Source organism: Natrix helvetica, assembly GCF_964273705.1.
Source record: "Natrix helvetica genome assembly, chromosome: Z".
NCBI lineage: Eukaryota > Metazoa > Chordata > Lepidosauria > Squamata > Natricidae > Natrix > Natrix helvetica.
In genome coordinates, this window is record NC_138554.1 from 85659112 (window position 1) to 85675040 (window position 15929).

At 42.4% G+C, this 15929-nt stretch overlaps 1 protein-coding gene across 1 annotated transcript in view; it reads right to left on the reverse strand.

Moving 5' to 3' along the window:
• Positions 1 to 510: 510 nt before the first annotated feature.
• Positions 511 to 15929, reverse strand: part of LOC309381797 (prostatic acid phosphatase-like) — a gene marked incomplete at both ends in the record, with an annotated part of 137486 nt that continues 122067 nt past the window's right edge. Inside the window, 3 exons of the mRNA XM_081933081.1 lie at positions 511 to 756; positions 9305 to 9415; positions 10970 to 11049. Of these exons, the coding sequence (XP_081789207.1) occupies positions 511 to 756; positions 9305 to 9415; positions 10970 to 11049 (437 nt within the window). The remainder of the gene's footprint in view (positions 757 to 9304; positions 9416 to 10969; positions 11050 to 15929) is intronic.

Sequence of the window (15929 nt, forward strand, 5' to 3'; positions counted from 1 at the left end):
AGCAGGTTCAGGGAATTTTTCTGTTGGAATAATTAAGTGTCGATTTAGAATGTCAAAATAACTTATACATCCATTAATGGATGGATTACATAATCTAAAAATTAACAAAATGTTGCTGAACATTATGTAACTTTGAAAGGATCTTGGAGTTCTAGAATGCAATGTATAGTTTGTCCATTCATTATTTCCCAGTCAAGGAAGGCAGGCTATAAAGTAGGCAGGCAAATGGGCAGATGTGGGATAACTCCAGATTTAATAATCCCTAAAATGATATTCCATACCTACTGTAAGCTACAATAAAGTTTAATTTGCTTGGAAAGAAATTGCATGAGCACACAAATTTGTCCTGCTACCAAGAATCCGTGAGAGAATAGTTGTCAGGATTCTGACCGACAAATCCAACTGAGCAAGCACTGTTGAGATGATCCAATCTTTTTATGTACAACTTTATTGAGCACATCATTTTGGCATAGATTGAAAGCAATCGGTTTAACTGTCCCCATATCTAGCTTAGGAAGAAAGATTGGGTGGAGGCACAGCCACTTGCTGGGGATCAGCAGCCCTGACGATGGCTGCTGGACTTGGCCCCAGAAATGGCAGGGGCAATGGGGCTAGCAAAGCCATCACTTCAACAAGTGGCTTTATCCTCCATCCCTGTTCTGCTCCGTGCACCTCCAGGCTGAGGAACTTCTCCCTCATCTGCTCCACTGAGGAGCTGCGGCAGGCTGTCGGGTATCTCCATTCACCTAATTCCTCCTGTTAGATTGGGTAGCAAGAAGGCAGACATTGGTTTAACGCAGTGCTTCTCAATTATTTTCTGTCATGCCCCCCCTAGGAAGAAGAAAACATTTCGCGCGCCCCCCCCCCGCGCGACTGTAAATAGTATCATTTGTCTATAAAATTGTTATAAGTACACCTCTGCATAACATAGGACACCGGTCTTTCCTCGTCTCCCACCGTAGTCACATGCTTTCTTTCCTCTTTCCCTCTTACTTGTCTATCCTTCCTTCCACCCTCCCTTCCTCCTTCCCTTCCTTCCTGCCTCCCTTCCAGTTCCCTCCTTCCTCTTTCCCCCTGCCTGCCTGCCTTCTTTCCCTCCTGCTTATCTATGCTTCCTTCCTTCCTTGCACCTCTCTCCCTTCTGCCTGCCTGCCTTCTTTCCTCTTTCCCTATCCTCCTATCCTTCCTTTCTCCCTCCCTCCTTCCCTGCCTCCCTTCCAGTTCCCTCCTTCCTCTTTCCTCCTGCCTGCCTGCCTTCTTTCCCTCCTGCTTATCTATGCTTTCTTCCTTCCTTGCACCTCCCTCCCTTCTGCCTGCCTGCCTTCTTTCCTCTTTCCCTATCCTCCTATCCTTCCTTTCTCCCTCCCTCCTTCCCTCCCTCCCTTCCAGTTCCATTCTTCCCTCCTTCCTTCTGCCTCCTTCCTGCCTGCTTGCCTTCTTTCCTCTTTCCCTCCGGCGTGTCTGCTTTTCTTTCCTTCCTTCCACCTCCCTTCTGCCCTTCTTCCCTCCCTCCCTGCCAGCAGCTCCTCCAGCATCCCAGCTGGAAGCAGCAGCACAACAGTCGCCGTTACCAGGGGCGAAGGGGTGGCGGTGGCAAGATCGGGCGACCGCCGCCCCTTTGTCCCTTTCCCAACAGCGGCTGTTGCGGTGGAGCTTCCAGACGGAATGCTGGCGGTGGAGCTGCTAGTGGGGAGGCGAGCTACGCGGTGGCGAAGACGGGTGGTCCCATGCTTCCCTCCCTCCCACCCCCGCCCGAGCAGGCTTCTTGCACAGCTCCAGCCCGCGGCTCCAATGAAAATCCACAGTCCGAAGTGCTGCCACTTCCAGGCGGCATATATTATGCCTCGCCCACGCCTTCGCCGCCGTTGCACCCAGATGGAAAGGGAGCCTTCGCGCCCCCCTTTACGGAGCCTCGCGCCCCCCCAGGGGGGCGCGCCCCACTATTTGAGAACCGCTGGCTTAACGTAACAACAGCTCTTTATTGTAATGCAACAAGTCTGTACAATCCAGCAGCTTCTTGGTCTGACAGCAGCCCTTTTATAGGGAGCTGTCAGAACTCTTAACCAATAGGATTCAATCTCTATTCCCGCCTGAACAGAGGACCTGTTTAGAAACTATAGCAGACAGAGTTAATATCTAACATCCCTCCCCTCTTAGGATGTTTCTATTGGTCACGTAATCACGTAGGTAGGCGGGTTTTTGTTTTGTCCTACTAGACATGCGCAGTTCATTTGGAACTGGTTCTTTGGGCAGGTCAGACAGGCCTGTCTGCTCTCCAGCTCCGCTCGGTGGAACCTCCTGGAACTTTTCCCAGGCCGTGGCTGGAGCTTCTAGGACTTGCTCGTTTGGAGCTCGCTGTGGGCCTGCAACAGATTCAGATAAGTCCCCTGGTACCCTCAGGCTTGACTTGGCTGTAGAGGGAGTGAGCACTCGTTCCCATTGGGTAGGGCCTTGGCTGAGTTGTTTGGGAGTTTTGTCTGGTGTTCTCAGATTGGAGTGGGAGAGGTGGCCACGGAGTTGGTCGACATGCCTCCTCCAATTTCTACCATCCTCTAGCTCTAACAAATAAGAGCGAGGCCCGGTGATGCCTATCACCGTAGCAGGGATCCACAGAGTTCCCCCGGCGTAGTTGTGGGCGTATACCGAGTCCCCTACGCTAAAGTTTCAAATTTAGTTTGTTGAGTCAGGGGCGATACGGCAGAATAGTTAGGGTGTAGCCGGTCTAAGTGGGACCTTAGGCAGCGACCCATGAGAAGCTCGGCGGGGCTTCTCCCGGTAGTGGCACTTGGCGTGATGTGTTGGATTAACAAATAGTGATCAACCCATATTTGCCAATCCCCCAGGCCCATCCTGGCGAGGGCCTCTTTTGCAGATCGCACCATTCTCTCCGCCTGACCATTGGAAGCTGGATGGAATGGAGCACCCATGGCATGCCGAATTCCCTGACTTGCTAAGTAGGTCTCAAATTGCATGGCCGTGAATTGGGGCCCATTGTCAGAGACCAAGACATCGGGCAGGCCATGCATGGCAAAAAGTCACCGTAGCACCTTGATGACTGCCTCTGCCATGGTGGAGGCCATCAGGACTACCTCTAACCACTTCAAGTATGCGTCCACAACTGTGAAGAAAGTTTGGCCATGAACTAGGCCAGCAAAATCTATGTGCACCTTAGACCACGGTGCTTGAGGACGCTCCCACTCCTTAGCGGGCGCCAGTGGGGGAGCTCGTCTGGACTCCTGGCACGGTGTGCAGGTAGTCACCTATTCCTCTATCTCCCTGTCCATGTTAAGCCACCAGACGTAGCTCCTAGCCAAGGACTTCAACCTTACAATACCAGGATGCCCCACATGTAAAGCCTCCAATACTGCCTTTCGCAGCTTGTTTGGAGTAACCACTCGGTCCCCCCACAGCAAACAGCCATTAATGACAGACAATTCATCACATTTTGTAGCATACAATTTTCGCTCAGCCCCAACAGGCCCCTTGGGCGACCCCCTCCACACCCAGTTCAAGATTTGCTTGATGGGGGGCCTTTCGCCGAAAATCGGGCAACATCACTGGATGAGACAGGTCCAGTGTCCAAGCAGTCAATAAGTAGGACCGGTGTCTCGGGAGTGGGGTCGGCCAATAGTTCAGGAAGGGGGCAACAACTTAACGCATCTGCAATGTATCAGTTTGTAGGAGTACACAGCCAGGAAAATAGTCCACCTAATCATGCGAGGGGATAGCAAAACAGGGGTAGGTCGGTCCCCAGCCAATAGTCCCAACAACGGCTTGTGGTCCATTAAAAGTTCGAAGTCCCGGCAATAAAGGTACTCGTGGAACCTTTTGACACCAGCTACTGCAGCCAGAGCTTCGCGGTCCATCTGGCTGTAGTTTCTTTCTGCTGAAGACAAGGTTCACGAGTAAAAGGCAATAGGGGCTTCTGTGCCATTGGGCATGCGGTGGCTCAGGATGGTGCCCATGCCAAAGGGCAATGCATCACAGGTTAACATCAGTGGTAGGGTCTGGCTGTATTGGACTAACAGGGAGTCAGCTGTCAGCAGTTGCTTCACCATGGCGAATGCGGCAACCTTGGCTCAGCCCCAGGACCACTTGGAATTCTTGGCCAGAAGATGGTGGAGCGGTTCAGCGACGGTAGCTTTCTGTTTAAGAAAGACGCTGTAGAAATTAAGGAGTCTGAGGAATGCCTGCAGCTCAGTTTGTGTGCGGGGTGTGGGGGCTTCCTGGATTGCTTTTACTTTTTGTGAAGTTGGGTGAATCCCAGAGCCATCGATCATGTACCCCAGGAACTCGACCCTTGGTACATTAACTTTGCATTTTTCTTTTTTAAGCCAGAGGCCCTTTTCTCTAATTCTAGCCAAAACCATTCGAACTCTTTTTAAAAGTTGCGCCTTGTTTGCAGCCGATACCAAGATGTTGTCAAAATGGGGGATGACTCCTGGTATCCCCTGCAAAAGTCATTCCATGATGCTTTGGAACAGTCCAGAGGCGATACTAACTCCAAATTGCAGGCGGTGGCATTTGAATGCACCCCTGTGTGTCACAATGGTTTGAGTCTCCGCTGTGGCACCATCTACAGGCAACTGCTGGTATGCCTGCGCCATGTCCAATTTAGCAAAAAATTTTCCTGGGCCTAGCGAATGTAGTAAATGCTGTACAGTGGGTACAGGGTATGCGCTTTGTTGTAGCGCATTGTTAATTGTGCATTTATAGTCCGCGCAAATGCGGACTGACCCGTCAGGCTTGACCGGGGTCACAATGGGAGTTTCCCAGTGAGCGTGGTCGACTGGTCGACTGGTTCCAGGATTCCCTGGCTCACTAGCTTGTCAATTTCCCTATCAATTTTTGGCCAGAGAGTGAAAGGGACTCTCCTGGGCTTCAGCCTAATGAGTGCTATGTTGGGGTCCAAATTAAAAGAAATTGGCATCCCCACATACTTACCAAGACCAGGGCTGAAGATGTCCTCGAACTCCTTAAAGATGGCCTCTGCGCTGTCTTCTTTCACGGAGTTGATTCCGAGCCCCAGGAGGCTCTGCAGGTCATTTTTGGCCACAGTCACCGGCAGGTTGGCATGGAATTCTTTGAATCCTACGATGATGGGGATCTGGTTCCCATGGTTCCCAGGCTGATGTCTGGGGTGCGAAGTTGCCGTTTCTTAAGACTCGGAATGGCTTGCTTCAGGGTTGACTAAGACATGATAGTTAAGGACGATCCAGTATCTATTTCAAGCTCGCAGGGAGCGTCATCTATGTGGACAGTGATCTTCAGTTTTTTGGGCCGCTTAGTGTGGACTTGTCCTATCGCAGTGTGATAGGTGACCTTTGATTCTCTCTCTGGGCACCCTTGTGGTTCCTGCCTGAACAGAGGACCTGTTTGGAAACTATAGCAGACAGAGTTAATATCTAACACCTCCCATCCTGTTACCTTCTTCACTTTCCACCTCGATACTTGGGTGAATGACATTTTAGGGGAAATCAAAGGGAACGTGGCTTTAGCCGTCTTCGGTGTCCTCATCTGCCAGAATTCTTCCTCTGCCTGATAGAGTTCCTCAGTTGCTGTGGCCTTGTCCCCCACTGCCTGTTGCTTGACTTTCTCTGCTCGGGCTTTTGGGCGGATCACCATACCTGAGTTTTGAAATATGCCTGGGTCATCCCCAGGATTTTCTTTGCAGCTGGTTCCCTTTTGTGCTTCATCTCCATGATCTTCCCAGAGTCTTCACCGCTCTTCTAGACAGGTTGCTGGGGCTCAGGACCCCCAAATTTTCATTTGTTAGTTGGATTTTGGTAGAGTTGGTTTAATGTCAGGGTTCTGACTGACAAATCCAGCTGAGAAAGCACTGTTGAGATGATCCAATCTCTATGTAAAACTTTATTGAGTACATCATTTTGGCAGAGAGTGAAAGCAAAACCAGCTGTACTTAATTCCCGCAGTTTTCACATAGTTAAAGAATAATTTCTTCAATGTGACCTGCACCAATGTGCAGGTCACATTGTCCAATTAGATATCTAGGTATTGTTGTGGAAACGTGTCCAAATCCTTGCCGACCATATGGTTAGATGACCTTGGTTCCCACGGGATGGTTTCTTGTTGCCTGGAACTGGCATTCCAAACCTATTATTCCCTTCCCCCTGGTTCTGTGGCAAGTTAAGAAGCGAAAATGGCCGCAACAGCATACTCATGCTTTGAACTTAAATAGTGCCAAATAGTTCATTTGCCTTCTTGACTAGCTGCTACACACATTGCTTCATTCTAATTGTAAAAACTCAGTATATAGTAATAATGGTAGTTCAAGTATGCATTGGAAAGCAATTTCCTGGTTTTTTTTTAATGAACCTGGAGATGAATCAGGAAATCTTGTAGGGTGAATGCACCAAGTGCTGATGCTGAGCATACTTCAGCCGGATAGAACACACAAGCTACACAGAAGACTGATCAAATGGGATCATGTTTTGCTTTGTATAGTTTTGTTTTCAGGGTGATAGAATAGTATAACTAAAGAAAACAGTACATATTGTTTTATTGCTTTCATATACACAGGTGTCTTTTTGTATCCATTGTGCTGTTATCACTATTATTTTATAATTGACTTACTTTTTTTTTGCTTCTGTTTATTACAGTTTTTCTCCCAAGCAATCATAGGTATAATTAATGTCAGAAAACATTCATCATAATCAAATACAGCTAATCACGCATGGCTGTAAAACAATCTTGGGTGTCAATTCATTTAGAGAGAATCTGATTATCTTAAAATATATATTAATATATATTAACTGGAAAAAATGGAGCAAGATGTGCTATAGGAGCATTTTTCTAAAGCATACCATAATACATGAAAACATAATGTCATACTAACTCATATGATAGACTTCAGTTGAGAAGACAAAAGTAGGATTCATCTTGGTTTTCCAATTCAACTACTGTACAAAAAGGTACAAGGCAGCCATAGTAAATAGTACTTTGTTTTGATGATCCTGACAGTTTAGTCTGTAGCCATACCTTCCACTAAAGAGATGGTGAAAGAACTCAATATGATAAATTTGGCAATTTTTGTCATCCAAACCTTTGTTTATGATCTTGGTGAGACGACCAAATCTACTTGTCTTGAGAGATCCCACAATGAATCCAGCACATAACAAGAAACTGCTTCTCTGAGACCTTCTAGAACTTGAAGAAACATTTAAACCCATAACTACTAGTCAATAGTCCGACAATCTCAGTGGGTAAGATTTCCTCCAGTGGGAAAGCTGCTTATGTCAATCACTGATGGGAAGGAGGCAGCTCATAAGACAGGTTTAATGCTATAGGATATGAAAATGCATAAGAATTTTCTTTGGATGTAGGATGTGCTTTAATAATATTCTAAAAGTCACATCTGGTTTCCAATTGTAGGTCAAAATATATTTATAATATTTTACAGTCACTTCTGTTTGCAGCATCTTACATGATTTGCTAAGATTGAACAACAGCAATAACAATGTTTAATAATATAATAGGAATATCATTACCTTTATCAATGTCTATCTTCTCACATTCTTTTTCCCAGTTGTCTACCAAGATGGGAAAAACCAGTTTTGCAAACTGTTGTAGTGGACATGCACATGAGCAGCCAGGCAATGTGATAGGATAAGATTCTTTTGAAGTGTCATTTTGAAAATACATTTCAATAGTGTGAACTCTGATTTACAGAAGCAAGAAAAGAGGGGGGGGGGAATCACATGTTGAAGGATATTTTTCAAAAATGCAGTACAGATCTAGAAATTCATTCTGGAAATGAGAAATATAATCCATATGGAACCACAATTTGTCTACCTGATTCTTAAACTTTCTGATTTGAAAAGGAGTACCATTTCATGACACTGTTCTGAACTGCTCCAGAAAAGAACTAGCCCAGAAAACTAGTACTTTAGTATAGAAAGAATAACTCGTGAATATTTGAAGATTAAGTTCTAGTTTTCTCTTGCTTTTCTGTTTGAAGGAAAGCCATAGGAAGCTGCAGGATATAGAAAAGTATTCTATATCCCTATGGGATGATACATAATAGAGAGCACCCTGGAAGGAAAGAGCAGAGATAAATCTCACCTATTCACCTATTAATAAATTGATGTTTGTGACATTCCCTGTTTTGTTAATAGGGAAGTTCCTCTTCTTTAATATAGTATTTAATAGAGCATTCAAAATTAGAAATGTGACCATCAATGCAAAATATTTTCCTAGTCCTGACAAGATTGAATGGATGCTGTCATTTGATAACAAAAATCAATTGATTGTTAAGGATAAAGCTACCAGAACCAGATCAACTGTAAAACTCTACGTCACCATCAGAGGTGGGTTCCTGCCAGTTCTAACCTCTTCTATAGAAGAGGTTCCACAAATCTACTGTGCCATTTAGAACCGGTTCCAGCACCCTCCCCCTGCCCGTCCTCACCATGCTTGCCCCGCTCGTTGCTCACTGATTGGCTGGCTCACCAATTGCCCCACCCACCTCTAAGAGTCCTATCTAAATCTAAAAAACCCCAGGGATGTTCAAACTTGACAGCTTTAAGACTTTACTTAAAGCTGTCAAGTTTGAACATCCCTAGGGTTTTTTTTCTAAAGGGTTAGGGGTGCAAGGGTCTTGTAACTTGACAACTTTAAGACTTGAGTGCTTCAAATGCCAGAGTTTCTGAGCCAACATTTTGGTTGCTAAGCAAGAGCGTTGTTAAGTGAGTTTCACCACATTTTACAAATTGGCCACGCCCAACCAGTCACATGACTGCCAAGCCACCCCCCACTCAGTCACATGGCTGGCAAGCCACTCCCACTGGTCACATGGCCGACAAGCCACTCCCACAAAGCAGGCACCACCCACAGAAGAGGTTCTAAAAATTTTGGAAACCCACCATTGGTCACCATGATGTAGAAGTAGAAAACTCCTTTTTTATTTTTGCAGCTCAGATCTGTCAGTCCTAGCTGAAGATCACAGTATGTGTAGAAAGAAGGTAGCTCAGGATCTACTGGTGAATTTCTGGGTGAGCTGCAGGATTTTGATTCCTTTTTCTTTAACAGAAGCAATTACTACAAAGCCATTGCACCTACATTAGGTTGTGGAAAAAGAACGTTTGGGACAGAAAGTGGGATTTGTGTGCGTGTAAAGATCTGTGAATGTGATACTGATCACCCAATCTGGGAATGAATATGTATTCACAAACAACCTGTTTCTAATGTTGTTATATATTTGTCCATCAAGGTACTTTTGTGGAGATCCAGGAGCTAGGAAAAATTTAATTGATTTCATAAGTATGCCCTTCCCCATGTTAAATACTTGCCCATTTTCTTCTTCATATTGTTCAAAAATCTGGCAAGAGGCATAAGGTGGTAGTTTATTATTGTATATATTGAGTGCCATCTGCAGAGCACCAAGAGTAGTGTCATGCTGTAAAGTGAGGGAGAAAGGTATTTGTTAATATTATTGTGAATAGAATATTGCTAATTGCAATTTCTTTATATTGATATGCATATAATACCTCTTCAACTATTTTTTTCTGTAGTAAATAACAATGTTTTCTTTGCTCCAAATACACACAGATCTTTGCATTAATTACAGGTTATATTATGCATTTTTCATGAAGGACTCCTGTATCTTTAAAACAAGGCCAGGGAATTACTACCTGATGTACCATCTTAATATTTTCAGGGACATTGAAAGAATGCTGGCAGGAATAGGTAGGTCAGAAGGGGAAGGAGGAAGGTGGGAGATTGATTAAAGTAATTCATAATGGAGGTGAAAGCAGGTGGTTTTGGTAGTCGTGGGATAAATCTAGAAGAGGGAACATCAGCTGAAACCCAGAAGAAGGCAAAAGACTATAATGTTGCCAGAAAAACTGAATTTACTGCGCTTCTAGACCGCCCCCTCTCCCAAAAGGGACTCGGAATGAGCATAAGTGAAACATTGAGACAAATTTAAGGGTCAGATAATGAAGCTCTCATATTGGAAAACATGGCTCTAGTAATTAGAGAAGAAAAGATTGAAAAAAAATTGGACTAATAATGTAGCTAGAATAAGCCATAATGACATCTGATAACTGATAGTGTCAGTATTAAAAACCAAATAAAACCTAAGTAAGTTGTGTGGAAAGTTATCAGCCCTCTCCCAGAGAAATGAAATATCCTAGGAAATATTGAAAAGGCAGAATATTACATTTCCTTGGATGTGAAAAGAAAGAAATATGTTTAGAGAGAATAGCTCCTTGTAGCTTCCTGCCCCCACTCACTTTGTCAATGGGCCATTAAGAAGGCCAAGCCAGTCCCTTTACATAATAAAGAGTTCTCCCCTCCAACTCCAGAGTGTTGGGATTAAGGCATGATAATATTGGCCCTTTACCCAACTCACCACATGGTATCTGAGAACTCAACCAAACCTGGATTCAAAACGCAACCTAGAGAGTTGCTCCTGCATGGCCCCATGTGAGTCTGACAACCAATCAGAATACAAGCTCAAGATCAAAGGCCAGAGAGGGCATAAAACCAGGGACTCAGCATCTCAGGCCTCCCTTCTCTTCTTCTCCCCAACATTGAAGCATGTGATCACCTTTTCTGTTCAGGACTCAGGCCATGTGGTCCTGTCCACCATTAAACCATCTTTCCAAGCAGCCTTCATGTCTCCAGTGTCTTTTCCCCCACTTGGAGCCAAACCCAGAAGGACATTTCTTTCAATAGTTGTCTTGAATAAAATTTATTGATATGGTTGCTAAGAGTTGATAGTGACTTTTGGAATAAAATTAACCAGTCAGACTACCAATCAATTGTTTTATTCTATCATAATTCTCTTTCATCAAAATTAAGAGACCAGAAGCCACTACAAAACTACTTTAATAAAGACAGTGCTCCTCCACAGATTTCAACTATTAAATTTCATTAAGGTTCAGCAGAATTGTTTGCATTCTATAGTTGGCTGGATGGCTGCTGGCTGAATTTTAAAGACACTTACTGCAGAATAGACTATCATCTTTCTTTTCTGAGGAAATTGAGCTTCTGAGAACTTTTGTAGAATATCTTTCACAAGGAGACCTTAATGAAAGAGTAAATATGTGTTATTAATAATGGTTGGAATGTACTTTAAATATTTCTAATATTTAGTTAGTAATGCAGGAAAAAATGTGATCCCAAATAAAGAAAGAATCTACTAATGAATGATAATATATGTGTGCTATTTCTAGTAATTAAACTAAAATTAAGCTGATTAATGTTAAGCAGTCTTATTTTCTCATACAGTAGAAATAAATAATGTATATTTTATCCATAAGAAATGTATCTCAAGATGTCTTATGTCTTTTAATTTAACAATTTAAATAATTACTATTATTATTCTGCTAAATTCATCTAGTCCATAATTCCTTTAGAGAAGAGAAACAATTCTTTTCTCTACATCAGGGGTTCCCAACCTTTTTTATACCCCGCACCTCCTAGAACACTTCTGATATATTGTTGCACCCCTTACAAAAGTAAATAATTATATGCATATAATTATGCATATGCAGTATAACTTTGAAACTTCTAAACCCAGGTTTTTGCATCTCAAGTTTTTGCATGGAATGGTTGGGAATACCTGCTCTACATTCTTTTTCATAGCAATGGAAAAACCACTATAAGATCATTTTCAATTAACAATCATGAGAAAATTCTATGTGACCCAAAACTTCCAATTCCATTATTTACATTATCCACATTTCCTATGCTCATGCAATTTCCTGAGAGATCATTGCATTTGTTAGTACATAGATTCCATGTCATCCATATATAGACTGTCCATGTTGTACCTGACTATTTAAACTTGGTTAATTTGTGTCTTTTAAAAACATTTTAGATTGCTAGGGTTTTTGTATACAATATATTTATTCTTTGGAATAATTAGAGATTTAGATAAAACTATTATTTATCATAAAAAAGATATTGTTCAGTTCCCGGTAACTACATGGCCAATTATTCAATTATTTTCCTGAGCAATAATAAGGTAATAGTTTGCCATTACAGGCTTCTGTCAATTAGATATTTATAACACATTCATTATAAATGTAATGATAAAAGTAATAATGTAACTTGTGAAGACAAAATTAAAAATACAGTCAAAGTGAATATTTTAACACTGCAGTTTTAATGGAAATGATTTTAGTCATGCGTATTGTATTATGAAATGAAATGGAAACTCTAAATGCAAGTACAAGACAGCCAATATGTGGTGAAATATACAGAATAACTATATATGTATGCCAGTGAAGTGCAATAAAAATTTATCTGGAATAATGACACTTCTCCACTGGTGTAGCTCAGAGGTAGGTTCTGATCAGTTCTGGAGAACAGCTAGTGGAAATTTTGAGTAGTTCGGAGAACCGGTAAATACCATCTCTTAATGGCCCTGCCCTCATCTATTCTCTGCCTCCCAAGTCCCAGCTGATTGGAAGGAAATGGGGATTTTGCAGTAACCTTCTCCTGGAGTGGGGTGGGAATGGAGATTTTACAGTATCCTTCCCCTGCTACACCCACCAAGCCATGCCCCCAAGCCATGCCACACCCAGCCCTGTCTACAGACCAGTAGTAAAAATGTTTGAATCCCACCAGTGGTGTAGCTGTCACTGTGTGGAACTGATTTTAACATAGATTTGGGTGGAATAGAAAAGAAAATGATTAATTTCAAATCCTGTAAATTTCATCCTTTAGGCTAACAAACAATTGTCTTTTGGTCCATTTTAAGTCTATCTACTGTAGATGTACTTTAATGCAAGGGTTCTTCATATACATTTGTAGAGGGGACTGTATGCTGGAATCAAAGGGGGCACTGCCTACATATGAAATTGCAGTATTTCCCTTCTGCAATATATGTTTTTCTGAATTTTGAAGATGACAGGAAACCTGCATTCTAATGCTTCTAATCAATTTTTACTAAATGGCCATGCAGGACTTTTGTTAATGCGATCTCCACTGATTACAGTGAACTTCTGGGTGCTTCTGGGATAGTCAGAAAATTCAAGTGCTGATGATCTCCTAAAAAATATTTTATGGCACAGCACCTGGTTATCTGTCTTTATCTTCTTTTTTTTTAATTGAAAAAGTTTTATACAAACAAATTCCCCCCCTTTTTTTTACCCCCCCGACATATAATATAGATCACATACAAATACTATACCTTCTTCCCTCCCCCCGTCTTAAGATAAGTTTCTCATTCAAATATTGTACCCCCTCATCTCCCAACAATCATAATTTAAATTTCTCTTATAGTGACAATAGCCCATTAACCCCATCTTCTAAATTAATTGAACATATATAAATCATAACATAAATTTCTCTTAAAGTAACAATATCCCATTAGTCCCATCTTCTAAATTAATTATACATATATATTTCCCCACCCTCCACCCTAACCCTCCCTCACCTTTCAATCAAACCCACCCCCCTGACTTCCGCTATGCACCACTCCAGTAATTGGTTATCTGTCAATCTCGCTATTTTCTTCTTTTATGTTTAGTGGTTTTTTTTTGTATTACAGCACCTGGAGTCAGTGTTGAAATGAAAGAAAGGAAGGAAGGAAGGAAGGAAAGAAGAAAGGAAGGAAGGAAGGAAGGAAGGAAGGAAGGAAGGAAGGAAGGAAGGAAGGAAGGAAGGAAATTACAAAGGTGGCTAATATCTGTTTCTTTCACATTTTTTAGTTTGTTGCAATTGATAGCAAAAAGTATGGTTAGGAAAGCAGATTTTTAAAAACAACAAGAACAGCAGCCCTGTTTGTCTTACTGGCCTCATAATCCATCTGTTTAATACACTGTTTTCAATATTAATTATTTTTGGCAATATTAATTAATTTACAGTATTTATATAGCTTCCTAGTTCATATGAGGATTTCATGGGGCTTACAATAATCTATAAAAATGAAAAAAGGTAAAAGTACATTTCCCTCAGGCACCAGGGCAGTCATCCCGCAGCTCAACCCCTATCCTAGTCCAATACTTGAGGAAAAAGTCGAACTCTTCGTAGCCTTCTGGAAGGCTAAAAGGACAAGGATCCCTTGGAAGTCAGGTGGGAATCCATTCCAAAGGGCTAAGGTGGCCACCATGAAATCATGCCTCTGAGTCCCATCACTTGTTAAATGGCAACATTTAAATGAGTGGAACAGGAGGGCACATTCCAAGGGTGGGCTCTTGCCAGTTCTAATCTACAGTGCATTTAGAACTGGTTCCAGCACCCTCCCCCCTCCCGTCCGCACATCATCAAGATGAAGAGCGAGAAGAGGAATTCTGGGAGTTGAAGTCCACAAGTCTTAAAGCTGTCAAGTTTGAACACCCCTGGGGTTTTTTTCTAAAGGGTTAGGGGTGCAAGGGTCTTGTAACTTGACAGCTTTAAGACTTGCGTGCTTCAAATGTCAGAGTTTCTGAGCCAACAGTTTGGTTGCTAAGCAAGAGCGTTGTTAAGTGAGTTTCACCACATTTTATAAGTTGGCCATGCCCACCCAGTCACATGGCTGGCAAGCTACTCCCACAAAACAGGCCACACTACAGAAGATGTTCTAAAATTTTTTGAAACCCACCACTAGCACATTCCTATCTAACCTAATAGGACAAGCAGATGCTTTCAGGGAGAGGTAGTCTGGCAAATAACTTGACTCTGTGCTATGTAGGACTTTAAAGGAAATAAGCAACACCTTGAATTTCACCCAGAATGCAACTGGAAGCCAGTGCAGCAGTGGTGGGTTTCAAATTTTTTTACTACCGGTTCTATAAGCATGGCTTATTTTGTGGGCGTGGCTTGGCAGTAATGTGACCGGGGGGGAGTAGTTTGGCAGTCATGTGACTGGGTGGGCATGGCCAAAAACCTACAATAACAGCACTTACAGAGTATAAGACACACCTTCCCCCCCCCTAGAAGAGCATGGGAATGTTGCTGCATCTTATACACCGAATACAGCCATTTTTGCCCCCGCATCCCCTTTTTGTGAAAAATGGGTGAAAAACAGGCCGTTTTCCACCAAAACGGGGTGTTTTTGCCTTCCTCCACCCCCCAGAAGCACTCTGCAGGCTTTGGTGAAAAATGGGGGCATTTATGCCTTACCCCAGCCCTGCTGAAGCCTGCAGAGTGCTCCTGGGGGCCAGGGGAAGACAAAACCTTTAAAAAAAATATTTACAAACATGTAAAATACACACACACAAAACTTAGACGTACACCACATTTACACAATACAATATGAACAGGAGCTTCCTGTTTTTTCTAATAGCAATTGCCAATTGATATCGCTCACCTTATATTGTTTCCCCTTCTATTATATTTCATTTGTATTTCACCATTCTTAACCCTCTTATCTTACTCCTCTGTCTGCTATATTGGCTGATTACCTCTAGTAAGTTTAAACCACTTGGATACATATATATGTGTGTTAATTCTCCTTAACTACTTTTTTTTTGGCTTTGTTGTCTTCCTTCATTGATCCTTGTTTCTTTACTCCCGCCACCTATACCATTTATCCCATATCTGGTAGTATTCTGTTTCTTCTTTTCCCTGGATTTTTTTTGTTAATTTGTGCATTTCAGCATAGCCCATAACCTTTCTTATTATTTCATCTTCGCTTGGAATTAATTTCCATTTCTGGGGAAAGGCAATCCTTGCCGCCGTAATTATATGTAATATTAAATACTGAATTTCTTTTTTATATTTCACAGTCATTATTCCTAATAAAAAAACTTCAGGTTTCCATTCTATTTTAACACCCGTTATTACCTCTAGCCACTTTTTGATCCTTTTCCAAAAAATTTTAGCCTCCTCACACGTCCACCATAAGTGATAGTATGTTCCATGTATTGATTCACATTTCCAGCATTTTGGGGAGGTATTTGTTGAGATTTTAGCTAACCTTGTTGGTGCCAGGTGCCAGGTGTAAAACATTTTTTACTGATTTTCCTTGTATGCAA